Below are 27,613 nucleotides of genomic sequence, written 5' to 3'. Positions count from 1 at the left end.
ACACTGTTGTACTCCACAGACAGTGGTTTGACTTGAGGAGGAGTTGCTGTTGTTGACAGTAGTTTCTATTAACATGGTTCCTTGTGTTTTTCGATGAAAACAGCTGTTTGGTGATCTGCATTAAGTTAATGAATAAAGGAGAAATTCTGATTTACCGGATAAAAACTTCATAGCAGCCTCCTAAACTAATGCTCAGTAGCTCATTGGTAGATAGCAGCAAATACACAGTTTCTTGACCAGGGGCTGTGACTTCATCTTTACGTTGAGCCACCATGAGAGGCCTCTGTTTGTACACTTTCTTTTGTTCAGCAGATAAAATGTAGATTTAAAGCCTTATTCTCTCATTTGGCTGATAAATGCAAGGCCTGGAATAAAAGTAGAAGTGTTTTTGCAATATCTATGATCTGAAGACAGTCTCATCACCTGCTGCCTGTTGAAGTGGGCATGGACCTGAACGTTAGCTGGGGGGATATTCTGGCAGCCTGACTGTGCCATAACACACTTGTACCTCTGTCTGTGAGCATCTATGAGTGTGCAGCATGCCTGCGTTTTATCCAAAGGCTGTGTGTTGTGGGGGACACATCAGCACCTTGTCATCAAACAAGCGAAAAGTTAGCAGTGTGATGATTTTTTTTTTTTTTTCATAGTGAATGAATTACAGCATTAATAGGAATTTTGCTTACAGAGGGCTGTCCGGTTTGGCTTACAATCTTAATTGCCTTTTGGAGTTTGGAGAAAACTGCATGGTCAACTTGCTATATCCTCCTAGATTTTTGGAAAGTGAGATCAGTTTTTCTGCTAGTGTAAGGGAGGAAAAGTAGAAAAGCAAAGTATTTTTGTGGTCAAAACAATGCAGGATATTTCTTCCTGATAGTTAACTGTAAGGAAAATGTTAAAAGCACTAAAATAACAGGCTACATGCTTAATCTTACTTATTATCTCTTCCTAGGGTGTGATCTAGTAACCCTCAAATGTCTATTACCACTTCTTTAAATAGGGAGATTTGCAGATGTGAGGCTTGTGGGATGAGGGCAATTGGAACTTCCAGAAGTGGGTGGTTAGTAGCCTACCATGAACTGTGGTGAGTGGTGACCAAGGCATTTGTGATGATTTGATGGAAAGGTATAAAGCCAGGTTTTGCCTCCTTTTGTATTTTCTGTTTCTCATCCCAAGAACTTTTAGCTAGGAACAGCACTTTCCATTTTCTTCTCATAAGATTTTTTTTTTTTTTCCCCAGTGTGTCAAACAGCACGTTTATCTGTCTCCTTTTGGAAATGGCTATGGCTCCATGACTTTTCTGTTAGAGGAATTTGAGAAATTGCTACTTTTTTTTTTTTTTAACCTCCACAAAGGAGCCAGTTTGTCCCCAGAACTAAAGGTGATAATTTTTCCCACTCAGTGTTATTGGCAGTGATTTCATGCCCTCTGAATGCTGAGATTTTGAGACACGTGATTTAATACCAGGAACTTTGGTTTAATATTTGGAACTTTTATTTTGTAACTTACCAAATGGCTGTTGCTAAAAGTGCCCACTTGCAGATGGTTAATGGGACCCAATAAAAGACGGAGGAAAAAGTTTTATGATTTTCCTCTGAGAATGGTTAGGAAGTTGAAGAAATGACTGTCCCATGTGATACGCCCTGCCTGTTGATGGAAATGACTGAAAAGGTAACTCCAGATGCCTTGGAGTTAGTGTTTCCCCTTCCTACAGCACCAGTCCAACATTTGCCGAGTGGGTTTCACCCTATTAAAAATGAGAGAAGATGCAAAGGCTCGAGGCATATGGAAATAACCTTTTATGTACTTCGAAGGCTTTTGATTTTAGCATAATAGTGTCGAGGGATCTTGAAACTGTTACGTTTGGTTGTTCTTGTGTCAGCATCATAGGTGCTTGGTTGGTTGGTTTGACCTGAATGCTAGCTTCGTATAAATCTCAGATTTGCAGCCTAAACATCACTTTTAGAGAAACTGCAGTTGTTTTTTTTTTTTCTCATTGTTTGTACCTGGTGTTTACATGTTCTGGATCCATCTGGCCTTTTAAAGTTGAGACTATTAGATATTAAAGAATTCCTTAACCAGACAACAGTAACCATCAACCTAGTTGGGCTGGAGCTGTTACAGATTTTCTCTCTCCAAAAGCACAGGTATCTTGTTTCTGCATTGCAATGCTGTCTTTAGTTGGCTGTGACTCAGATGCAGGTCTTCCAGATGTCGCTGCAGGATACTGTGACGAGGCTGCCTTTCTGTTTTCCAATGTTTAATCATGGAAAATAAAAGCAAGATAGTATCTTGTTCTGGCAACATACCATGTGGTCTGATTCTAATTTGATTACATCTTACTCACTAGAGCATGGAAGAAAATGATGGTAAAAAGCAAAGGTGTTCCTTTTCTGCTAGCAAAGTTGAAACCAGATGTGAAAAAAAAAAAATGATGGCAACACTGAATGGATGTGACTAGCTAAAAACATGGGTTAAATGACTTATAATGGTGGGTCGGAATGAGAAGGGTTAATTCTTGGGTAATGTCTTTTCTATTTCCTTGTTATTTTTGTGTGTATTTGCCCTCAATTTACTGTTTACAAAGTGTTTTTAGCAACAGTGGAAATAACCAAAAGGGAATAACATGAACCCTTTTCTTTTTGGGAAGGGAAAGGGAGGAAAGTCTGACTGTTACTTCGCTTGTGATGCAGTTCTTAAAGTCTTAGGGATCTGTTTAATTAGGTAGCTGAAATATGTAGAGTGAAGAACAAAATTGAAGTTAAATGGAATGCAATAAAGTCACTGTCAGATGAACTGGCAGTCTTCATGTGTACATGTGAATGCTGCATGTCTTTAAAATGTTGCATATAAATAACTAAATAGAGGTGGTAATCGTATGAAAAGTTATCATATCTCTCTATTACTCTGTGGAGAACAAACCAGATCTGGTCTGGTACCAAAGTTAGTGCTCAGTTTTAAATACACTGAGCTCAGCCTGCCGGGCAGAACACATTTTCTTAGCACTTGGAAAGGAGCACCCGGGTTTTACTGGTGCCCTGACATTTGTCTTACGTTCCTCAAACCCAAGAAACAAACAACATCCCTCCCTCTCTTCGTAACAGGCTATAGTTAAGAGAAGATCTGACCTGTTTTCTCCACCCTCTCAGATTGGCTCACGTAAACACAGAAGGGGCTAGTCTGCAGAAATATTCTGCAGTTGCTTAGCACCTTTAACAGTCAGTCTTGCAGTAAATTATGTGCTAGACCTTGCAATGAGCTCTGCATGGGTAAGTTTGATCTTCAGTCTGAACCCTACAGGAATCAGAGGTCACCTTGGTGCATTCAGATTCTAAGTGCAGGCTTATAGGTCAACAAATACAAGAAATATTCTCCAATACTATTCTGCAATGGTTTTGTCCCTCAGGTACCAAATAAGCCATGGATGACAGAAAGGTTTTATCAGTAATTCTTGTCTTTACCTGGGTTTCTTGTCCATTGGTATCCCTCTCCCAACCCCTCTGCTGATGAATCCTTTAAAACCCATCCTGTTGTTTGTAGTGTGTGTGTGTGTATTACTGTAAATAAACACAAAAAAACCCACCCTGAAAGCCTAATGGTAGACAAAGAAAAACAAATGCAGTGTGTTGTGTTTGGGGCAGTGCTGTTTGTGAGAAAAACAGGACCATGGAGGAGAGGAACTTGGAAAGCTGCTGAAGAGCTATGGTGGCTGCAGTTCTGAAGGGAGGGCAAAGGCACAAATGTTCTCAGCCAGTGAGTGAAAGTCTTCTCTTTCTGCAATTCAGACTGTGTTGTTTTTTGTATCTAGGAGTTGATATCCCAACCAATGCACTGGGTGCAGCCTTCTGACTTCCTTTGTGCTATTGTGGTAGGTCACTTAATGTTCATATGACACCCAGAAATCCTCATGTGTGTTTGTGCCTCTTCGATACCATCACTGTCTTTTATGGATCCAGAAAAGAAAGGTTAATCTTCAGGTTTTTGAATCATATCTGTAACTTTTAATGGTGTGTTGTAGACATTCCTCTGTAAGGTACTTTCTAGCTTAATTCAGTATAAAAATGGTAAATGAAAACTAGTATTCTGAGGCTATTGCTTGTTGAGTACATTGAATCTGTGATGTTTGAGTCCTTTGCAGAAACAACTCTTATAAATTAAAAGCTGATTGAAACTTGAGACTAGTGTGTCCTTTTGCTTTTATCCTGGTACAAGGCTTTACCCCAACTCTTGCAGAAACAATGCAGAGAAGAAATTGTCTTGGTTAACTTGCACAACAAAATGAAGATGTGACAGTGGGATGGTTTGGTGTACCCGTGCTAACTTTGATCCAAGTAGCACGGGTAACACGTGTTTGGAGGAATTGATAGTGTAGGTGCATGCAACAGCATATGTATGCAAAGCTGCTGTGCTGTCTGTCATATGCCATATGTTAGCTTGCCATGAAGTCTGCTGCTTGCTTTCTGCTGCAGTTACCTGCCTTAGCTGTGTAAATGCTATTACAGGTGTGTCTGCCACGGGATCTTGCACTTTAATTTTTCTGTGCGTGTGGCCCTCTGAAGTCCCAGCATCTTTAACATCTTGAGCTGAACATACAAGAGCTGGATGAAAGTCCAAAACAAACGCTTGCTTATCTTGATGGATTTTACTGGAGTAAAGCTTCTATGAGTGACACTGCACAAAGAGGGATATTGTATTTTAAACGATCAGCCACATCAGGTTTCTTGGGGTCTCCACACTTTTCTTCTTTATACTGAATCAGAGGGGCTCTGGGTGCCACAAAGTTGAGCTGCACTGGATGTTCTAGTGTGACCCTAAGCAGGAGCAGGTTGAGGTAGGATTAAGGTTCACTCAGTTGTCATTAGTGAGTTGGCATCCATCAGCTTTGGGAACTTGCTTAGAAAGGCTGCAATCAGAGTGGTCCCGTAGCGAATGTCCTCTCTCCAGCCATTCGGCGGGATCTCTGACTGTGGAAGGAAGGGAAGGAGGAATTAGTGTTGTAAGTGTAACTGTGGGGTAATAGAGCAGGTGAGAGTTGGGGATTTGTACTACAGCATCTGGGTTTTGTGCGACCAGTGCAATTTTGTTCCCTTACTTTTTAAATCTTGCATGGAAAATAAGAATTGTCTTATTTAAATAGGGCGTATTGTCTTAATAAGACATTGCTAATTACTTGCTTTTGGGTATAGTTCTATGATACTGTCTGTTATAAATGCTGGTTACTTGCATGAATAAGAACTAAATCGATATTATCTCTGCTTCAAAGAACTAAAATTCAGCATATCTAAATATTTAAATTATTGCATTATTCTATTGCATGGCTGTGCATCACTGAAACAAAGAAACTGCAGTGATGTAGCCAACAAACCTTTACTCAAACCATTTGCTTGAACAGCACCGTGTTGGATGTAGTTCACCAGAATAAAAGCAGTTTGGGGCTGTTAGTATCTTGTTAAACATACTGTAAATGTTTTTGACAAGAAGCCTGGCCGAATCCAACCACCTCTGGACAGCCAGCATGTCAGAGCATTTCCGAGTGAGATATATCATCCTGTCCTGGATTGATAGTTTTGAAGAATTCTCTAATCCAAGTGATCACTTAAATGTTGCTGCCTGTTTAGATTTGCTCAGTCTAGGATGACTTGCTGCTGGAGACCTCAGGGTGATTTTTTTTCTTTTTAAAAAAAGACTGCAGCTGAATAAATTAACTCCAGCTTTCCAGGCTGGACTTACAGATGTCATATCCTGATGCTGTATTGCTCTGTTAGAGAGATCTCCTGAGCTCTGTTGTTCCTCTGACTTCTGGGATTTTTGCTGAGACTGTCAAAGAGAAGGTGACTTGAAGGCAGCTTGTTGTCTGCTTTGCTCTGAGGACGCTGAAGCTTTTGCTTCTCCTGTGTCTGATAGGAGTAGCCTCTTGCCATGGACTGCTTGCCCTCCACGTGTACCTGTTCTGTGCTCCTGCTGCCATCGCTGCCTCCTCGCAGTGGGGCCGGCCCACTGCCCACACTCTGTAGAGACACGCAGAAGGCACAGAGCAGTTGAGAAGCGTTTTCCTTTAACTGCATGATGGTAGAGCAATCTTGTTTTCCTTGCGCTCCTGAACCACAAAAGAAATGGTCAGTTGAAAGGCCTTCGTGGAGGATGCTGTGGAGTGGAGCGTTTCGACTCAAGAAGGCTGTTTGGGTATTGCTTGTGGAACAGCGTTGCAGTGAGATTGTTGATTTTGCCCTCGTTTTGGTGTTTGTGGAGAATGAGAAGCACCAGGGTGGTGCTTCAGAGGCCCCATGTGCTTCCTGACCTCTGCCTTCCACCAGGAGGGCAGAGAGGGGGTGACGTCCCCTGCGCCTGGGTTGGGCTGGCGTGCTGCTGGCAGCGGAGCGGAGCCCTGTCCCGGGAGGAGTGAGCACTGCTCAGAGCCCGCCTGAACCTCAGGTGGCTGGAACCTGCTCTGCCTCCTGTCTGAGTTTCCAGGTGGTACATCCTTGTTTAGGACCCTTCTGTCGTTACCCAGGGAAAGTTACTGCTTGGGCTACTAAGTGAGAGTGCTGGAAAAACAACAGACTCCTTGCTCTCACTTTTTCCCCCCCCTCTTTTCCTGGCTCCGCTATTTTGTCATTCTGAGAATGGAGAGACTTCTTCCTCCCCTCGCCTCCAAGAATCACAACCATTTTTTGTTTTGTTTGTCTTTTACAGATCAATTTTGTAGCCTGTCAACTGTTTGCGCTTTTGGCTGCGTTTTGGTTTCGTGTTTACTTGGGTCCCAGTCATGCCAGCTCTGCTGTTCGCCATGCATTTGCCACCCTCTTTGGAATATATTTTGCTGTCTTCTGCTTTGGGTGGTGAGTATTTAGTCACTGTGTAGACAAGGCTTGGGTAAAAATATTTTTAAATTTAAATCAGCTTTTCTCGATGACATCTTTTTAGTCTTAAGGCACTTTCTATGTTATCCTAACAACAAAACAAAAAAATTCTTAACCAGCGTAATCATCCCAAACTCTCAAAGAAAATGAACCATGGAAGTGTTTGTAAGTGAAGTATTTAATCTGTGGCCTTTGTTCTGGAAGTCAAAGCCATACCAGTCTGCTGTGAAGATACCTCATTTGGAAAAGGTGTGTCCAGTTTGAATGTGCACTTTGAACCAGGCTGCTCTTTCTCTCAGTGAAACACGTTAACAGTAGCTTGTCAATAAGTATTAATCTATGTTGGATATTCAGGCTATAAAGATGTTATTGTAATAATCCATGTTTACTAGTACCATATTATGACATCACGTTTATGTCATTTGCATGGAAAAATATTCCCTTGAACTGCCAGCCCTTCCAGGTCACACAGAAATTATCTAAATGCTCACTTTGTTGTCTTGAAGGTATTCCATTCATCTTTTTGTCCTGGTGATGATGAACTATGGCATTATGAATATGGCGAGTATTCCCAACATCCACAGGTGAGCTGATGTGGCTGCAAGTCCGGAGCTGCCCTTCTGACAGCTTCTTTACTTTCATGGAGAAGCATGAGGCTCTTTTAGGACCACCTTCTCTTCTTTCCTGTTTTTCTTTCCCAATTTCTTGGAGGAGCTTTGTTCATTCAGTTGCAGAAGCAGCTGTAATCTCAATTTGTGGTTTTTACATTGATATATTGCATATCCCTACAAAATTGCTGGCCTCGAAAGTTGACTTTTGCAGGCTTAAATAATTTATGCCCAAACCTCTGTTTTCTTAAACATAATGAAGTCATATTCTCCTTGGTCTTGTGTCCTTGAAGATTGCTTTTGATAATCCTTTTTAATGTGTTTTCCCCCTTGCTATTTGGCCTTTAGTATTTTCCACTTGTTCTTGAGTTAGGTAGTTCAGATGATGTCACTGTGGCAACTTAATTTGGTGATCTATGAAATTAAGTCTTGCATTTGGTATTGGGCTTTGAGCTTGAAAAAGCAGAAGTTACCAGAAATGTCATTGCTTTGAAGCAGAAACTTACGGCATTGTCATGAGAAGTTCTTGGCCATAGAATCTTTCTTGTCCCTATGCAAATGTCTCAGAGGAAGGAAGACACCCAAGGTTCCTAAAGTGCTGTATCAAATGAGTGCCTTCCTGGCCAAAAGACAAAAAACACTTTTGTATGAAAGTGAAAACTATGTTTTATATAAAGATGTAGCTATGTCTGCTTCTTTCATTGACTAAGAGGAAGTTCATCTGGAAGAACTTACCTGCTCAGTCACTGAGCCTTCTTGTGTGGGTACCATGTTAGAGTTAAGCACGTGAGAGTTTTTTAAATTGTGTAGATGGAGTTTTCCGCTTCCCATCAGTCTGCACAAATAGGAATTTTTATTTGTAAAACTGCTACTTTATAGCAGGCTAGAAGGACGAGCTGGCAGTTCTTCCCACTTCTTTACTTTTGTGTTGGTCTCCCTAACAGCATGTGGTTAATACTGTGGTTTAGGTGTGTTACAGTTGATTGCTGTCTGTGCTGTGTGGCTGTTTCTGTAGCTGCTGCTGAATGCTCACATCCACATCGATCTGGGCTGGGGAACGGAAGCCGTGTCTCCATTTGTCTTCAGGGCCAGGGCTGTCTGAGGATCTGATGCTCAGATAATCATCTCCCCTTCTTCTTTATTACTTCCTGAGGCGACCCCTCTCTAATATCTGAATGGGAACCATCACTTATGATTTATCTAGGATTGTTTAGAAATATAAACAACAGGCCTGTCTGTTGCAGTCGCTAACATTTTACACCAGCAAGATGGGTATTAATCAAGGAGTTTTTTTCCATTTCCTCACAGTGCAAAGCCTAGATGTCCAAAGGTAATTAATATTTATTTTTTTTTAAAAAGTAAGTGAACATTGTTTATGAAAGAAATGCCAACCAGAGATCAGAAGGAAAAGGTGCTAAAAATATGTATTACTCGTCTCCTCTTCATTGTCCCTTCCCATCGCTTGGGGGAAATAGAGGAGTTACTCGTTGTGGATCAAAGGAACCAAGTTTACAGAGGATATCATCCGATACTTACTTATGTCTTCCTAGACAAGTTGAGGTGGTGGTAGGGAAACAGGCACAGTTTCAACAGGAAACCCCCTCATTCTTACTGTTTAGCCAGTTAATTACAATGTAAATAAAATAACTGTACACTGCAGCACAAATTAAACCAGTTCAAATAATGTCACCCACTGCTGTGAGGTGGATGTGTGTTGATTAGAGTCAGCGTGGAATAGCAATCCAGCTGAAAAACCTGAGGAGGCATGGGAGGATTGGGTTAGGACTTTCCTACTGTATTGCACCAGCCGTAGCAGTGAGACTCAGGTACGCATTATTAATTTTGGCAAAATAACAGTGTATTCAAGCTGCTTGAGAATAAACTTGAAAAATGCCAATTTAAGGGCTGGACCTGTCCATCCAGTGCGAGAGCACTGGATCCATCATAGTGGGGCTCCAAGACTTGGCTTTTTCTCCTCCCAAAACGCAAGTGGAAGTGGACAAATTAAATGAAGAAACTACAACTAGCTAGTTTAACCTGTGTGCTTCTTCTCTGGCTCTTTCCTGCTGGTTTGCTCTCTGAGACTGCCAACCTTCAGGGCCTATGCATGGGCAAACTAATCCAGCATCAGAAACGCTGCTGGCTGCAGCTGCAATCGCGGACATCTCTCCGTGCTTGTCCCCCTTTCAATCGAGGTACTTCACACTTGAGCATTGAGGCTTATTTCAGGTGCTTCATCCCATCCATTGCAGTTACGTGTCTGAGGTGGGTGACTTGCCGTTGGAGGGATGTTGATGTTCTCTGCTGGTGAGAGGGAGCCCAGGGACCACACTAAGGCTGGACTGGATGACTGACTGAGACAGAATAAGATAAATTCTGCTCTAAATCTCCTGAAGAAGCTGTCAAGCCCCCTCAGTCTGCTTTCATCCAGCCATTTGCTGTGGGCCAGGTGAGCTGCAGGTTGCCTTGCGATCTATTGCTGTCATTTGCACTGCACTTTATTAGTCCTCAGGGAGGATAAACATGTTTCTTTTAAAGCCAACCATGATTTGGCAAAGGCCTGGCTCGTTTTCAGTCACCTGGGGACTGTTCCTCTTGTTTGATTTCACCTTTAGATCCCCTCCATGATGAATTTTCCCATGGGTCTGGGGGATCCCATGTGGCAGTGTGTGCCACCAGCCTGCCTGAGGTCTCATTCTTCTGTAGGTCTTTGCATCTTCTCCTCCACGTGGCTGTCTTCTCCTGGTGTGGGGACACCAGTAGACCTGGTTCTGACCTGTCCATGTGATGCAAACCTTTCATTCTGGTGTCTCAGCTCTCTCTGTTGCACTATCTAGTTTTCCTCATTTGTCGGTCTTGTTTCCAAGTATCCATCTGCTTCTTACCTCCTCAGTATCCTCTTTCTTGCTCGAGTAAATACAGGGAGAAATTAGTTGTAGGAAAGGCAGAATCCGCCCCACGTAGATACTGCAATGCCTGCAGTCCTCAGACAGTTCAACTCTTCAGATAGAAAGAGTCATGCCATCGTCCTGCCTAACATAATTTTGTGATCATCATGGAAAAACAGAGTGAATTTGTCAAGCTCCGCTTAAGGAATGCTTCTTCTGGAAAGGGGCATCTTTCAGCATTTAAAACTGGCAAGATTAGGCTACGTGTCTTTATCTGCCTTTATACAAAATCAGGAGAGAGAAAATATCTTAAACTTGAAATATTTTAGTTTCTGTTAGATCTGGGAAAGAGTTGTGCATGTATATGAAGAACATTTACAAATAAAAAAGTCAATGGGTGACTTCAGCAACACACGTATAGTGTCATCTGGTTTCAAATACTTGAGTCAGAAATATCAAAATAATATGTGGGGGTGAGAACTCTGAAATTGAAATGCCCAACTTGAAACGACCCTATTTCTCCTTTTCTTTTTTCCCCACCCATGGTGTGAAGAAACACATGCGTAACATTTCATCTGGGTACACAAAACCCTCAGTCCTCTCTGAAAATTTCTGCCAGATCTTGTAATGTAGCTTCAGACTTGTTAACAACCTACTTTGCAAAAAATCAAACTCTGCCCCTCAACAAGCCCAAACCTAATTTGAATGGTTCTGGTTTTTGTTCGTACTTGTGTTAGTAACTGTGTTCTGTATGTTATGTTTTTAGGTACTCCTTTGTCGTAGCTATGGGATACCTCACGTTGTGCCACATAAGCCGAATATACATATTTCATTATGGCATTCTCACTACAGATTTTTCCGGGTGAGTGAGTCTGCAGGCTGGGTCCTGTGTCGGTTAGTATAAGTTAAATATAGTACGTTTCAAGAATAATTTTTATGTTATCTGGGGAGTGCCTGCATTTGTTTCCCTTAAGCTTTTTGTAAGACTTAATTTTTTTTTTTAAGGGAAGAATAAACACTGTGTGGTTGGGTTTTTGTGGGTTTGTGTTTTGCTTTTTTTTTTTTTTTGCGTTGACTCATTGTTTCTGCTGTTTTCTTGCAAGGCGCTATCCAGTTAGGAAGGTAGAGCTTGGTTAGCTACACTTCCACCTCAAGCACCCTGGGAGGATAAGTCTGCACGTTGCTCCCTGGTGCTGGAGGAGCCCTTACAGGCCTGGCAAGCAGCACCGCTGGTGCTCTGGTCCCTGCTGGGCTGCTCTCCTGCCACCTTACTTGGCACAGCCATTGTCTCCGACTCATCCTTTTCCCCTGTTCTGATTTATCTTGATGCCCCAGTTGGGAAGGTGTTTCCCACTCCAGGCTCTCCATCGAGTGGGAGGGGAGGACTTGGGCAGGGGGTGAGTGTCTGGAGGAGCTGGGAGGTGGGTGGGTAACCTGGGCAGAGAGACACAAGATCAGCTTTCAGTGTTGGCGCTGGTCCTGCGGGTTCTCTCACTGGGGCAGGTTGTGGCTGCTTTTTAAATAGTATAGCTTTTTATATGCTATGTATTTCTGTGGAACAGTTTTTTTCATATATACTGTAGTCTCTGATTTCACTGAAGCAGTAGAGGATGCTTTGCAAAAGTACAGACAGCTAACCCTATAGATTTTGTTTACGAGAGGAAGGTATGCTTTTGCATAATTTAAAAACAATGTGCTAATATGTATTCTACTTGTTTAATTTAATGTCTGAATGAAGAGTAATTAGTAACATATCACGAAAAAAATTCTGTAAACTGGCACAGTAAGTTGTAGATGCCTCTTCCAAGCCTCTATCGTCTTCTAGGCATAGAGTAGGAAACTGAAGGTCTTTGCTGTCTGTGTGCATGTGTGTCTGTGTGGGATGGTGGGTTAAAACATTAAATTTCAGAGGTTCGGGGGAAAATTCTTCTGAGACTTCTGAGTTTTCTTTTTTATTAGAGGAGGCGGCAGAAGTAGCAACTTACACATGTAGAGAAATTTAGTTCTATATTTTTTTCCGCGGTTCTTTTAATACACAAAAGCGTCTCCTGAAAAAGCATGACATACCAAGAAGCCTATAAATGGGATTGGAATGCTATAGCTGTGTGGGTATGAGACAGAGACAGACAGAGAAATGTGAGAGAGCATGCTTTTTCTGAATAGTGCATTCAGAAATGCAGTGTGAGGCATGTTAGCTGTCTCCCTCTGAAGACATTTAATAAAGATCCAGCTGAGACTGGGAGTGGAAGAGGAATGGTGGTTGTTTATATTAAGTCTAGGTAGCATTTTCTGCTCTCTTGATGAAAAAGGAGCTACTCTTATGTAATGATGAGCTTGAGGATAATAATGGTGCTGAAAGAATAATACCTGAACTTACTGTGTTATTTGAATATTTTTTTGTGTCGATGCTTCAAAATGTAAACTAATTCCTAAACTTCAGTCAAACATAAAACTGCCAAGTAGTGAACAACTGGAAAATGTAGTATGGGTATGAACTACATCTTCATGGTATATTTTAAAAACTAACAATAAATAAAAATATTGTAGTGGTATTAATAAGAACTTGCAATCCAAAGTGCTGAAACCCAGGTCAGCCTCATAAATCTGTCTTAAAACCTGTTTTCCTCAGCTGTAAATAATATGTGCCCACTGAGGCTTTATGCACATACCTAAAGAGATGTGGTGACCCCGAGAGACAAAATATACTCCCCGACCATAGCTTCACCATGTATGAGCAGTAGCTGAACCTCCTCTTGCTTGTTTTAATGCACATCAGATAGACACATAACCAGTTCTAGTGCCATCAGCTTTCCAGTGTCAGTTCTCTAAACTGATGAGCCAGATGTTAAAAATGTTTCCCAGTGTGGATGCTGAAAGCCGGCATACCTCATTTGCTCTCTTGACCTGCTGTGTGCACTTAACAGCTTGCATGCATAACCCTTTTGATATGTGCTTGCAAATATGGGGTTTTTTAGTTCTTTTGTAATGGTTGTGCTATTTGTTTGGAGTCCCCTCGTTTGAGAACACAGCTTGTAAAATGCAGGTAGCAATGGAGAGAACAAGATAACTTTTGAGTCATGTGTTAAGTAAACTGGAAAATGGAAGATCAAACTGTGACTCATCATTTCAAAGTTAAGAAGTAAGGAAAATTCCCTTCTGGTGACTAGTTAATTACTTGAACTTGTGCAGAGGGTAGGTTTGGTCACTGACTCCCACAATCAAAACTGTACTGAAGCTGCTTGCAACAGTTTCATGATTTAAAAGCGATACATTTCATGTATTGCTTAGTACTTAAGTGAAAACTCCATTATTTTTTTTAACTATGTGCCAGGTTTTAACAAAAAAAAATTCCATTTGGCTACACTTGGATAAAATATATATACTTTTTTAAAAAAGTAATTAAAAATAAAGCTCTTTCATTTATACTATTTCACGAAAATGTGGTGACATAGTTTAGGAATTTTCTCTTGACTACTTTCTCAAAGAAAACTACTCGTCTTTGAACACTAATTGTAAAATAAATGAATGCTGTGCTTCCCCCTTAATTCAAATCAGTCTTTGAGAGAAACATGCATATTTTATTTTGCTTGTTTTGCCGTGGCATTTATACATTGTACCTATGAAAACTAAATCCTAACTCTTTCTCTCTCTCTCTCTCTTATTTCTTCTTTATGCTAAGAGGATTATGCTGGTAAGTTGCCTGGTTTCTATACAACTTGATAAAAGCATTAATATTAACATATAGTTTGAAATTTTTTTCTTTATATTACAGGCTTAGACAGAATATAATAATATTATGGCTTTAGGGAGAAATTAGTTTAAATCAAAGGATATTGACTGGGATTTTTGGAAACTAGTAATAGATATGGTTTCAATCAAGCAAGCTACATGAACAAATGCCATATGCATATGATCATCTGGACGGGATTCAGAGGAGCTCCTCATCCATATGAAGTTGTGTCTGCTTTAATCCTTTGCTTGATTAATACCATAGAGCTTTTTGGTTTTCTCTTTGAATTCTTGCACCGTCTGAGGAAAATTTCCTAATACTGCAGCTCATTTGGTGAATGTCAGGGAATGATCGTGCATATGTGAGTTTCTTGGTGCCATTCCTTATGGGAAAGAAACTCAGTTTGTGAAAATCACCTCAGACATTGAGATTGCTTTCAATCTTCTATTGGTGTTAGAGAGACCAGAGCTGAATTATCAGGGAGCCTTGAACAGGTTTCTTCCCTACAGATGTCAAATATGTACCTCTTACGTGAAGCGTTTTGGTGGACATCACTCTCCAGAAGAAATGGATGTTTTTCTGTGTTCGCTCTATCCCAAATGCAGAACAGCAGCAGCATTTCAGCAAACTGCTGAGGAAGGGATGCTTGTTGAAAGAGCCCTCTCAAAAAGCCATATAAGCTGATGCTTTAATGACAAGTGTCACTTCAGGCAGTGGATTTTTGTCAGGTGGTCAGTGCTTTGTTGCTGGTTTTCCCTTCTCAGTGGCTGAATATCAACTACAAAAGAAAGGAGCAAAGGTACCACAGCTGTTTTTTACAAAGGAAAAACGTTTCTTGATGGAAATTAACATAGATGTACTGTTACTGTGTCAAAACTCAGTGCAGAACTCCTAACCAGTCCTGCAAGTTCAACTAGTTATTTTTATTTTATTGTCTTTTAAATGTATGAAGTGCAATACATTCCGGCAGCCGTAGTGACTTTGGTCGGCAGCAGGTTCCCAGAAGCCACATGGCAGTGTGTGTGCAGGCTGAGCCAGGGCTCCTGGGCAGTTTCCCATACTCGCCTGCTGCCCTGCTGGGCGTTCATCCCCTTCAAACCACGCTGAGACCACTTACCATGGCTTACACAGGAGCCCTGCAAGAGCCACAGAATGGGAATTAGCCAAAATTCAAGCAGGTGGTCAGTACTAGAACGCTCCAGGTGTCTAGTGCATCCCAGGACACTTCTGTAGAAGTAAATACTCTTTTAAGTGAAATGCTTTGGGAGCTTTGACCAGAAAAAACATGGGGTTGCTCTGGAGACATGAGCACGTTTAGTGAAATGTTTTTCCTCTGTGGGCCTCAGCACTTCTTCGTTTTGTGGTCGGAAGCAGAAGTCGGAGCCTGCTGCCAGCGAAGCCGTTGTGGCAGCTCTGGCTTGGCGATCCCCTCAGCCACACAGTTAATGCCATAGCATAGTGCGGCTGTGGGGAGTTCTCATCGTGGCTTCAGGGCTAAAGAGAGAAACCTGAAATAAATGTTGGCCGTTTTGGAGTCTTGTTTGCAATGAGCCTTTGGACTCCATCTCCCCTCTTAGAGAAATCAGGTCAGTGGAAACTATTTCTGGCGAGTGTGTGCCAGACTCCTCCACAGGATTACCTAAGGTCATGCAGACTCTGCGTGGTGAATGTCTCTTCTCTCATAGATATTGAAGCTTGCTGGGTGCAGAGCCCAGCCAGTGATACGGGGAGGATCCCCGCAGCGGGCTACAACCAGTGCTGATGGCTTTAGTTCCACTGGCCTGTGCTTCTGGGCAAATTTATTAGGTTAGGGCAAGCCATGTTTAAAAATGGCATTGACTGGTAGGTTTTCATTTGGAAGGTTTATTTAGGGGAGTAAAACCCTCTGTTGAGCATTCTCTGTAAACTGTTGCATCTTTGTCTTGTGTTATTTTTCAAGGTCTCTAATGTAAGGTAAAGATAGTTTGTTTTGGGTTGTTTTTTTTAATTTGTTGAAATTTCCTATTTCATACTCCCTGGGTCAATTTCTTCTTTTTTTTCTGAAATGAAAAGTTGGCCACTAAACACAAGTTTTTTGTAGGAGTTACAGTGCAGCTACAACCTGAAGTTAAACTCTTAGCCGATATATAAAACATAGAGGAGGGGGAAAAGTCACACCACAAATCAAATTCCATTTTTCCGTGCTAGTTTGTAACTAGTGCTTAGTAGGAGAGGTGAAGAGGAGGGGATGTGGCATCACCGCTCCGCATGTGGCTGCGAAGTGATTGGAAGGTGTTCAAATGTGAGAGAGTTCAAGCGGCTTAAGCTTCTTAAATGTGTTTTATTTTAAATGCTTCCTTCCTAAGGGTAGGTCTTCATGCATCATCTGTAAGTGCAAGTATAGGAGGTAGACTTTCTTTTTTAATTCAACCTAGTAATTTGCCCCACTCCAACTTGCATCTCTCAAAATTTGGGAGAAGGGCAGGTCATTGGAAGTTTTATAGTTTTGTTAACTCTATTGACTTTTTCCAATGGAGTCTAAGGTTTAAAATATTATCATGTCGGAAACAGTTGACTGTGTGTGATATGACGCTGTTTTGTATATTAACTTACTCAGTGTTTTATTGCTGTTTAAAATTAGGGCTTGTGTGAAATGCTAAATAGAAATGACAATTCAATACCATGGTATTGCCAAGTTTTAATAATCAAAACTCAAGTTGTATTTAGGAAATGATAATACTATTTTTCCCTCTAAATTAAATGTATTTTTCTTATGCAATTTTTAATATTGCTTCAAGATTTGCATCCTCTTGTGTTACTCTGCAAATATGGGAGAAAGGATTATTTTTCATTCTGAATAAACAAAAACAGTCTTAGACTTGCGTTCTGTGTGTGTGTGATGAAGACAGACTGGTGAGTGCCCAGGGAGGGGTGAGACAGGTGTGGGTGTGCAGAAGGTGGGGGCTTCCACACCCCAAAGGGGTGCCAGAAGAAGGGAGAGCTCCAGTACTGCTGTTGTTTTGTTGTGCTCTGCCCTTTCCTGCAGCAAAGGCTTGGTTCCCCAGTGAGATCAAGGCAATGCTGGAATGGTAGATGGGTGAGGGAGGAGGAGGATACTCCCTGTTCACCTGAAACCTTGCTTACTCTTTGTGTGAAGCATTTAATGATATCTGATACTGATCTTTTGAAAGATTGAGAAGGTGTCATCCTGGTGCCACTGTACAGCAGGTTTTCACATTCCCGATTAGGATATGGAAGAGATGCAGATGTGTAATATGATGATAGCAGGAGAGAGAACTGAAGGTACCTCAGATGCACTTTGTGGGTCTCCCTCCCTCCCACTTGCGGTGTCAGGAGTCACTTTTGTGCTCACTTGTCTTCTCTGGAGTTGACATTTGAGGGAGGCAGACCATCCATCTTTTCTGATTAAAATGCTGGAGAGGCTGACTTGTTCTGCCGGGTTACAATGTTCCATCAATGAGGCAATGAACATCTAATACAGACCAAGAGAACCACTCTCTTCTCTGTGTTTATATGTTGTATGACTTCAGTGCAGGCTGGGCTTCTGCCTCCCTTGCTTAATCAGCACATCAGAGTTGTTTGCATTTTGGTTCTCTATGGCTTACAGTGGGGGGCCCAAGTTTTGAAGAGAAGTGTCTAAATTTAGGCACTTAAAGGCATACGGTTTTGGCTCTGAGCCCGAGGTTTAAAGCTACTCTTGGCATCAAGTACTTGCCATAAGAAACACATGCAACAAATTGGACCAATTTGAAACAAGTGTTAGTGTTCACCCATAAAGCTGAAAGGTCAAGCACTGACAAAATAAAAAAATCTGTGTTTATTGCAGTAGAACTGCTACTTCACTGACAGCCTCTGTCTCTCTTAAGGATTAAAAAAATCTACTTTTTTGTATGCTTCAAGGATTGGGACTTATGTATCTTTGTAAACAAAGCTAAATTTTCTCTGAATGGGAAAATCTACTTTGAGAAATAGGATATTGAAGATAATGGTGAAAACACCTTATAAATAACTTTTTATTCCAACTCATCTTTCAAGAAAATTAGAATGACTATTTAACAATATTGGAGTTATCTGGAAGTGAAAAATCCTTGTTGCATTCGTCCATTCCTTAGCTGCAATCAATGGTCTAGGTGACCCAAGGAAAGCTGCTGTACAAACCCTTGTGCTACAGTTGCATTCCAGATCTGTGTACATTTAAGCTTGTTCAGGATTTTATGTGCAAGCTTTTTTACTGACACTTCAAATAGAGACTGCTAAAATGATAAAAATAATTTCTGATTAAGAAATTGGCTGATATTGCATGTTCTCTCTTCATAGAATCAGAATTATAGGATCGTTTAGGTTGGAGAAGACCTTGAAGATTGAGTCCAACCATAAACCTAATACTGCCAAATCCATCCCTAAACCATGTCCCTAAGCGCCACTTCTACACGTCTTTTAAATACCTCTGGGGGGTGGTGGCTCCAGCACTTCCCTGGGCAGCGTGGTCCAGTGCTTAATGACCCTTTTGGTGAAGACATTTTTCCTAATATCCAATCTAAACCTCCCCTGGTGCAACTCGAGGCCATCTCCTCTTATCCTATCATTTGTTACTTGGGAGAAGAGACTGACACCCACCTCGCTACAGCCTACTTTCAGGTAGTTGTAGAGAGCAATAAGGTCTCCCCTGAGCCTCCTTTTCTCCAGGCTAAACAAACCCAGTTCCCTTAGCTGCTTCTCATAAGACTTGTGCTCTAGACCCTTCACCAGCTTCATTGCCCTTCTTTGGACACACTCCAGCACCTCAATGTCTTTCTTGTAGTGAGGGGCCCAAAACTGAATACGGTATTCAAGGTGTGGCCTCACCAGTGCAGAGTAGAGGGAGACCATCACTTCCCTAGTCCTGCTGGCCCCACCATTTCTGATACAAGCCAGGATGCTGTTGGCCACCTTGGCCCCCTGGCCACACTGCCAGCTCATATTGAGTCAGCTGTTGACCAACACCCCCAGGTCCTTTTTCTGCCAGACAGCTTTCCAGCCACTCTTCCCCAAGCCTGTAGCATTGCATGGGGTTGTGTCACGGAATGACACAAGGTCAGACCAGTATAGGTCAGTTCAATGAAAGTCAGGGTCAATTCGACCAGTCTACCAGTTTCCCAAGAAAGACAAGACTCTTGTATCCAACCCACCTACCCACCCTGGGCAGCCCGATAAGTTGGAGGGTGTTTGCCTAACCTATTCAGGGACCCCACAGGCAGCGCAATGGGTCATCCTCCCTTATATTATATCAATGATAAAGTTTCCGGTAACTTATATTAAAATAACAAATTTTATTAGAGATTCTCGTGACAGGATACAGATTTGAAGATAGCTGATGATAGGGACTGACTGCAAAAACAGATTTGATTTAGAATGACATAAAATTAGAACTGATCAGTGATAATACTCAATAGCTAGCAAGATGTTAGTAAGTAAATGCACATAGCACAGAGCTCTTACCCAATAGGTGTCCCTAGTGGAGGGTAGGGAGAGGTTCAGCCTGTCAACTGATCCCAGACGTTTCGACAGAGAGCTTCTCCCTTAACATTCCCCTTCTCTTTAGCCATTTTATACTTTTTCTTTACTTTCAGGTGGAGCTTGAGTGATTCTAGTCATACATGACATTATAATGAGCAAAGTTCAGCTTCAGGGCACGATCTCACCTTTACTGCTGAGGAAACAGTTGCAATCCATCTTTCTTGCACCGGACACTCTTTATCTCTGATAACAGGGATGAGCCGTGGCACCTCCGCACCACTCTACTCCCCGTCTCAAAGATATGCACATATTCCATCTGGCCAGATGCAGACCTTATCATTCCACGCGCACTTTGTTCCTGGGAACAGCAACTGTCTATCAGCTCAAAGCTGCTGTAGTCTGAGGCAGCAGTTGTTTAAGATGTAAGCTGAACTTTGGGGGACAATATTCTCCCATTTCCCCAATTTTTGTTATTTTTCCACAGGTTATTGTGATCCAAGTGCAGGACCAGACACTCAGCCTTGTTGAACCTTTTACAGTTGGCCTCAGCCCATCAATCCAGCCTGTTCAGATCCCTCTGTAGAGCCTTCCTACCCTCAAGCAGATCAACACTCCCACCCAACTGGGTATTGTCTGCAAGCTTACTGAGGGTGCATTTGATCCCATAGTCCAGATCGATGATAAAGATATTAAACAGAACTGGCCTCAGTACCGAGCCCTGGGGAACACCGCTTGTGATCGGCCACCAACTGTTTAACTCCATTCGCCACCATTCTGTGGGCTGGTCATCCAGACAGTTTTTACCCAGTGAAGAGTTATACCTATCTAAGGCATGAGCAGCAAGTTTCTCCAGGACAATGTTGTGGAAAACGATGTCAAAGGCTTGATTAAAGGCTTAAAGTCAAAGACTATTAAAATTTAGGTAGGCAACATCCACAGCCTTTCCCTTATGTTGTCATAGAAGGAGCTCAAGTTAGTCAAGCGGGACCTGCCTTTCATAAACCCATGCTGACTAGGCCTGATTACCTGGTTGTCCTGTTTGTGCCATGAGATGGCACGCAAGATGATTTGCCCTTAGAAACTGTATATGGACCACAACTAGCCCTGGAGCCTCTGCCTATGAGATACTGGTTAGTGTCCCCATGGTTTGCCTACCATATTTCTTCTTACATACCTCTGAATGCTCTTGGCTGTGTCCTTTACCCTCATGGGGACCAGCTCCTGATGCCACCAAGCTGAGTTTTGCCATTTTTCTATTCCTTACTTACAGCAGCTCGCGTTTGCCTACGGTGCTAAGAAGCTCTGTAAAGCTGGATACGGGAAGTATAACCAGCCTTATTGAACGTAGCGGCTATTTCTACACCGCTTGTTTGGTTGACCCCAAAGCTGCTGGGTGGTTGTAGCCTGTAGACATGGCTCAGGTACAGCTAGCTCATGTTCGTGGGAGGCTTCAGATCCCACATGCCCAAACACTCCCAGTTGGATGGTACAGCTTGGACAGGCAACATGTCAGTTGCATGGCTGAGAAGTGAGTGAGGAAGCTGCTGTGCTGACAGCTGTTTTGGTATTTGTATGTAGTCCTAATTGACAGGGCTATTCATGTGGGGAAAGAAGGATGTGTATCTGCAGAGTTGACCGTTTTTTTTTAGGGCACTGATGAGACAAACTACAGGAGGGTTCCAGTAAGAAGAGCCAGCGTTTTGTTAGAGTGGCATCGCTGTATTCTAGTGTTGCATCGTACAGGGCTTGAATTTGGTGTTTGCCTGAAAGGCAGCCCAGTGGGCTGCAGAAGCTGGTGTTTCCTAGCAGTGTGATTTCTTCTGAATTACAATTTGTACTGCTGTGGGATGGGGAGACATAAAATAAGGCTTTGTGCGCACATGGCAATTAAAAATTCCAGTGCAAGTTACTGTGGGGTTGTTTTGATCCCAGGCAATTGTCTTATGCCTGAGTTCCTCCTTCAGTTTTAATTGGATGTTTTCCACTTGTTGCTAACACAGTTATGCCTTTTAAAGAGGTAAAGACATTCAGTAAGAAAGTTGGAAGTAATTTGCGTTGCAAGATGTCTGACTTGTTTCTGTCTTTGTTATAGTCCGCTGATGATAATTACACAGAAGATCACAACGCTTGCATGTCAGTTACATGACGGTAAGGAAAGGAATCTCTTCCCATGTCCTGATGACAGCCTTTTTATTCCGGCGCATTCTGTGGTTGAATTATGGAGTGGGTGAATGTAGTTCAGCGAGTTGCTCTAATTGAAGAAGAGAAATGCTTTGTGGAGGAAAATGAGAAACTTCAAGTTTTGATTGGTTCTCTGGGATTAAACTGTCTTTGCAGTAACAAAGACAACTGTTTTTTCCTTTGGATGCTCTCCTTCCTTGGGGCCCAATTTGGATTTTAGCTTGCACCAGTATCTGCTGTTAGATGCTACAGTGCATCTCCATTAAGCTCTCTGAAGCTGCTCTTGATTCTCAAAAATCAAAAGTTATATTTGATACATAGGTTCAGTCATTAATGTTAGTGTAGCAAAAATACGCTATCGCTGATATATTCAGTGCATATTTGTCATATTATCATATGACAAATTATTTGTCATATTATCATATGACAAATTTGTCATATTATCATATGACAAATTATTTGTCATATTATCATATGACAATATTTGTCATATTATCATATGACAAATTACTCAGTGATACTCCATGAGTTGTGAGAGATAGAATTCAATAGCTCTTTCCCAGTGCAGGCAGAAGGGCCGTCGCAAGCAAAATAACATTGTCTTCAGTCTGGTGCTGTGCTGTGACAAAGAGCACTATTATTTCCCAGCAAAATGCCTGTGTCTAGTACAGTGCAAAGGCTGGAAATGTCAGTTCTCATCAGTCACATTATTGCTTGTGCCTCCTGACGTTGCAATGTGAATTTCTGATGGTTTGAGGCCCATTGCATTATAAGCTGTGGATGACTTGAAGAAGTAGCCTGCTATAGAGTTGTTATGACCCAGGATTCAGGTGATGGCCACGCTGCAGGGTCTGGCATTGTTCGTAAGCCCAGTTTTCACAAGTGGGTCTAATGCTTTTAGCTGGCTGTAACAGGTGCAGCTTGAAGCTTGGCTGATTGACCTTGTCATTGACATTCACGTTGCTGGGGCTTCTCTGCTTCTGTTATTTAAGCTGGCCAGCTCAGATGTCGTTTCATGCAGCCTAGATGCACACCTAGAATATTGAAGATAAATGAACAGACACAAAGGAAAAGATAACAGCAGAGGCAGGGCTGTTTTAAGCAAACCAGAAATCCTGCGGCTTAATGATGGTGGAAAAGGCTCATTACATTGTGAACATCCGTATATGGAGCAGTTGATCAAATGGAGGCAGCTTGCAGTTCAAGCATTAGTGACAAATCTCGTTTGTAAAAATTTAGTGCAGCTGCCCATAAATGGAAACAGACAAACAAAACACCTAGCCTGTTAAGTAATTAAGTGCTTAATTGTCTCCCTGGAACTCACACCCTTCCAGTATTTACAAAGCGAAGTAGTGGAGAGAGAATGGAAATGAGCAGTCTTTTTTGGAAGTGGGTTGTGTGTGTGTGTGTATCGGTAATTATGGCCAGTAGTTTTAGAACAGCAGTGTTAATTGATGCCAAGCCCCTGATCTTGCGAAGATGTATATTTGCATGCTCAGCATCGAGTGCTGTGACTCATCCCGTGGCGAGTTTTCTGTGGAAGCCAGTGGGATTCCTCGCAGTAGGCGCAGCTAAAGCTTCAGAGTGAAGGTTTTGAGATATTTGCAATGAGCAACATCTGTTTATGCACTGGCCATCATACAAGGTTTTTCCATAGTGTTCCTGGGACAGCAAGTCTGTGCTCTACCTCTGGCCCCAAAGGTCTCATGCTCTCAATAGGAGATGGCCATTCCAGTCTGGACTGTGCATGATTCCAGATCATCACCGACGTGTGTTTAGGCTTGCTCCAGCAGCAGGCAGCCAGGCTGCTCCTTCACACCAGTGAAGCTTCTGTTTCCCGAGCGCCCATTTCTCTTCCACTGCCCGCTCCTCCTGCTGTGGAATGCTCCATTTCTCACCAAGGAGCCAGCGGGAGACTTGTGCTTCAATGAGCCATCGACTTCTGGGAACAGAAGCCCAGGACTGTTCGCTGGGGGTCACAGCCATTTGGTGACATTGCAAGTTGCGTTGTCTGTGTGGGAATACCATGGCTGCCCTTGCTGAGAAAGGGAGAATGAGGTAAGGAACTGGGTAAAGAGGGTAGGGTAGAAGATGAACATGCTTGACCTAAAAGTTAGGAATTGAACTTATTACAACAGTCTATGACAAAGAAATCTTGAAGCTTATGGCTTTAGGAAGTTATCTGTGGGATGCAAACATAAGGCTTTGGGGGTGGCTTTCACTGTTTAGCTTTCAGAAGGATCTGATGTGACTTTTCTTTCTCTCTAGGAATAGGTCGACAAGCTGAGGAACTCACTGCTGAGCAAAATCGGCTTGCTGTAAAGTAAGAATTTAATTCCCCTAGTGTGTTCTGTTTAATTTCATCTAAAGAAGTTTAGGGTTTGGGTTTGGTTGTGTTGGGTTTTTTTTGCCTTTGCAATGTCAGGACCAACTTAACGGCCCAGCCATGAAAACGTTTCCTGCTTCTTCCCAGTCCGTGATCAGCCAAAAGTCCTACCTACTTTTTTTTCATTTGTTTGAGGAGTTTTGGTTTTGTAATGCTGCTGTCAGTGCCCTCCTTACACAAACATAGCTTCTCAGCTATATTTCTTATTTCTTCAATCCAGAACTTTGGCTTTTATCACTGGTCAGTAAAGCAGTGAAGTACTTGGCAACATCTCATTGACTTGAATATGTGCTCCACATGCAAACAAAACTAGTCTTCACTGGATCAACTCTTCTGTATTCAGGCTGAGACTGATTCTTTGGCTGCTGTCTTCATCCTATCTGTGATATGTTATTTTTCCAAGTAGAACACTCCTCCTCTGTCAGCAAACCCACTGCATAGCGAAAATCCATTTTGGTTTCACGCCGACACTTCAAGTACTGCTTTTCTTTGACATAGTTTTGGACACTGAAATTTTATTTTTCCTGTCTCCCTCCCTTCTAATCCTTCGTGTTATGTGAATAGTCTTCTCATTTTTCAGAGGGAGACAGTGTGTTGATCATATGGTTGAGCACCTTTTTTTTTCTATTTTGTCTCTCAGTACAAGTGCAGGATGCGGATAAATTCTTTTTTTTTTTCTTTTAGAAGAATTAGCGTTACAGAATTAGCCTTAGAGCCATAACTACTTTTCCACTGTGAAGTGTTTGTTTAAGAACAAGGAAATTATTTCCTTCATTTCCAAGGAAGAAGATTCAGCCATCAGAAAATTTGCCTGTGACCTTTTTAAAGTGAGAAGGGAGTAATTCCTTGAAAAGCAAAAATATAGGGAGACTCATATAACTTTTGCCGTGACCCGTAGCTTTGTGTCTATTTTTAAAGCTCACAGCACAAGGGTGCATTTAAGTGCACTGGGCCCTGGTAACCATATGATTCATTCTAGTGAAATTCTCACCAAACAGGCTTTCCCCCCCACCTTGTACAGTACATGAGCTCATGGTAGAAAAGTACATGACAATAGCTCAAGTGCCAATGGCAGACAAGTCATAACTGAAGAGTTATAAATCCCCTTTGGTGATACAGCCTTTTGTCTTCCTTCCTGTTCTTGGTCTGTTTTTGTTTCTCTCTCATCCTCTGTACATTCCTTTGTGCATTGCTCATGTCTCCCCACCCACCCACATGCAGAATCTAAGTTGAAACTAATGACTTTATTTTTAATCTTACTGTAGAGCTCAGAAGCCCAAATCATGGACCTGATTTTGTAGAACAGAAAGATGAGCCTTACCCCAAATTGTTTGCTGCATCTTTCTGTGAAATGCTTTCACCAGAGAACATATCATTCGGGCACTAACATCTACAATAACCAGCAGGGTGGACACAGAAAATCCTGGCTAAGCTAACTGTTTATTCAAACTAATTCTGCTTCAGAACAAAAGTAGGCAACAGCAAATGTTTAACTGTTGCTTAGTTTTTCTGCTAGAAATTTATATTTTGGTCTGAAAGAATTTAAAGTGGATTTTGGTTTATGTGTGTCCATCTGCGTCTTGGCCAGGAGGGTCCTGAAGCACTGTGCCTCAGTTTCTGTTCTCATCTGGGGACTCCTCCTTTACTTGGACGGTGACCGTTAGCACATTTGTGGAGACCACTGTGTATCTCAGTGCAGAATTTGGATGCTGGCGCTTTCTGCCACATCCATAAAGCAAGCCCAACCATTGACAAATGATGCTAGCGGTGAGATACCTGTGCATCTTTCTTTTCCGTCCTACTGATCTGTAGCAAGGGCTGTGGATCTTCATTTTACATTTACATATCCCACAAGGAACTTGTGGGATATGCACTTGCAAAATGGAAATAATGAACACAATGGACTTTCTGAATTTCATCTCCAACTGTCTTCTGATTTGTGTTTTTTTCCCCTTAGTTCCTTTTCCTGTTCATGATGCAGTAAAGGCAATTGCTTCCTTTATTTGCACGGTAGGGCAGAGCGCCTCTTTGTTCCCTTCCTCTGTGTCTCACATCACACTTCTCGTTTTTCAAAAGGCTGAACTGAAGGGTGAGTGACAGCTCCTCTCGGGCCTGAGAGTCCTGGTCTTAAAACGCTCCCTGCGCTGTGGTTTGCAGAACAAGGCAAGGTACTGCACTGCACAGCGTGGTGAAACCAGCGTTGCTCAGCTTGTGGTCTGCCAGCCCTTACTGGTCCCTCACATACCGGACAGATGTCCAAAACCAATTACCAGCTGCTTGCTCCTGGTAGTGCTGGCCTGTTCAAAATGCAGAAGTCAATTTGTTTGAGGGTGGGTATTTAAATTTATGACTGTTTTTACTGAAATGTTTCTAGTAATAAGATTACAGCCTTTCGAATCAGTAGCAGCATCCATTCATCTGTGCCTGAGCACTTCCACGCTACCCTTGCTCTGACTGCCATCTGCCATACGTCACTGGGATGTAAGAGAACCTGTGCTTTGTCTTCTCCAGAACAGATACAATGAGCTTTCAGCTGGGGGGAGAGTGGTAGGATGGAGTTGGGGACTGAGGCTGACAGTACAACAAAAAACATTCATGAATGCCCTTACTGTGTTTTACCTTGTGGGTTTGTTTTTTGTTGTTGTTGTTGTTGTTTTGTTGTGTGTGGATGATTTTCACAGGACAATACCTTCCTTGCTGGAGTATTTAAGCTATCTCCTCAATTTCATGAGCATCATAGCTGGGCCTTGCAGCAATTACAAGGACTATATAGCCTTCATTGAAGGGAGGCATGTGCACATGAAACTCTTAGAAGTGAACTGGAAACAGAAGGGTTATGACAGACTTCCTGATCCTTCTCCAACTGTAAGTTTTAAAATGACGATGATTTATTGCAAAGGACAGGAGAGTACAGCTTTGTACATGATTCTTATAATCAAAAACTAAGAAGAAAAAGCATTTTTTGATTATTTCCCCAGTAAACATTATGGTGTTTTTTTTCTGTGAAGTGGCTGCTGTTTTTATCACAGGGTTGGGAGGGAGGAGCTGGTGTCTTCCTCTTGAATTCCCCAAACACGTTTGGCTTGCAGAACGGGTCACTGGTTAGTGGGTGTCCTTTGTGTAGTGATGGGAACAGTCTGCAGGTTCTAACAATGAGTTGCAGTTCAGCTCCAATCAGAAGAAGACATGTCAGGGAAAAAGTCAAATTTCACCTGTAGCACAGGAGATGTGAGAAGTACGTAAATCACGGCTAATCAGAAATTGTAGCTTGTCCTGGTGCTTTGCAAGAGAATCTCACACTTTAAGATGACTTGGAGGTCATTTTTTCACATACAATTAACACTAATTTTATTTTCTTTTTTTTAATATTACTTAAGACATTTTTATAAAATGACCTTCTTATAAGGCAGCACAACGTAGCATGAGAACCAGATTCCTCTCTCTTACCTTAAGGCGACACTGAATGT

At 42.0% G+C, this 27,613-nt stretch overlaps 1 protein-coding gene across 1 annotated transcript in view; it reads left to right on the top strand.

Moving 5' to 3' along the window:
• MBOAT1 (membrane bound glycerophospholipid O-acyltransferase 1) overlaps positions 1-27,613 on the top strand; it is a 58,373-nt gene that overhangs the window by 16,699 nt on the left and 14,061 nt on the right. Inside the window, exons 2-7 of the mRNA XM_086609007.1 lie at positions 6,691-6,836; positions 7,364-7,441; positions 11,120-11,215; positions 21,672-21,727; positions 24,029-24,083; positions 26,828-27,011. Of these exons, the coding sequence (XP_086465133.1) occupies positions 6,691-6,836; positions 7,364-7,441; positions 11,120-11,215; positions 21,672-21,727; positions 24,029-24,083; positions 26,828-27,011 (615 nt within the window). The remainder of the gene's footprint in view (positions 1-6,690; positions 6,837-7,363; positions 7,442-11,119; positions 11,216-21,671; positions 21,728-24,028; positions 24,084-26,827; positions 27,012-27,613) is intronic.

The sequence above is a fragment of the Tauraco erythrolophus genome, chromosome 3, assembly GCF_009769465.1.
Source record: "Tauraco erythrolophus isolate bTauEry1 chromosome 3, bTauEry1.pri, whole genome shotgun sequence".
Taxonomy (NCBI): Eukaryota; Metazoa; Chordata; class Aves; order Musophagiformes; family Musophagidae; genus Tauraco; species Tauraco erythrolophus.
This window is presented reverse-complemented; position numbering and strand designations above follow the sequence as displayed.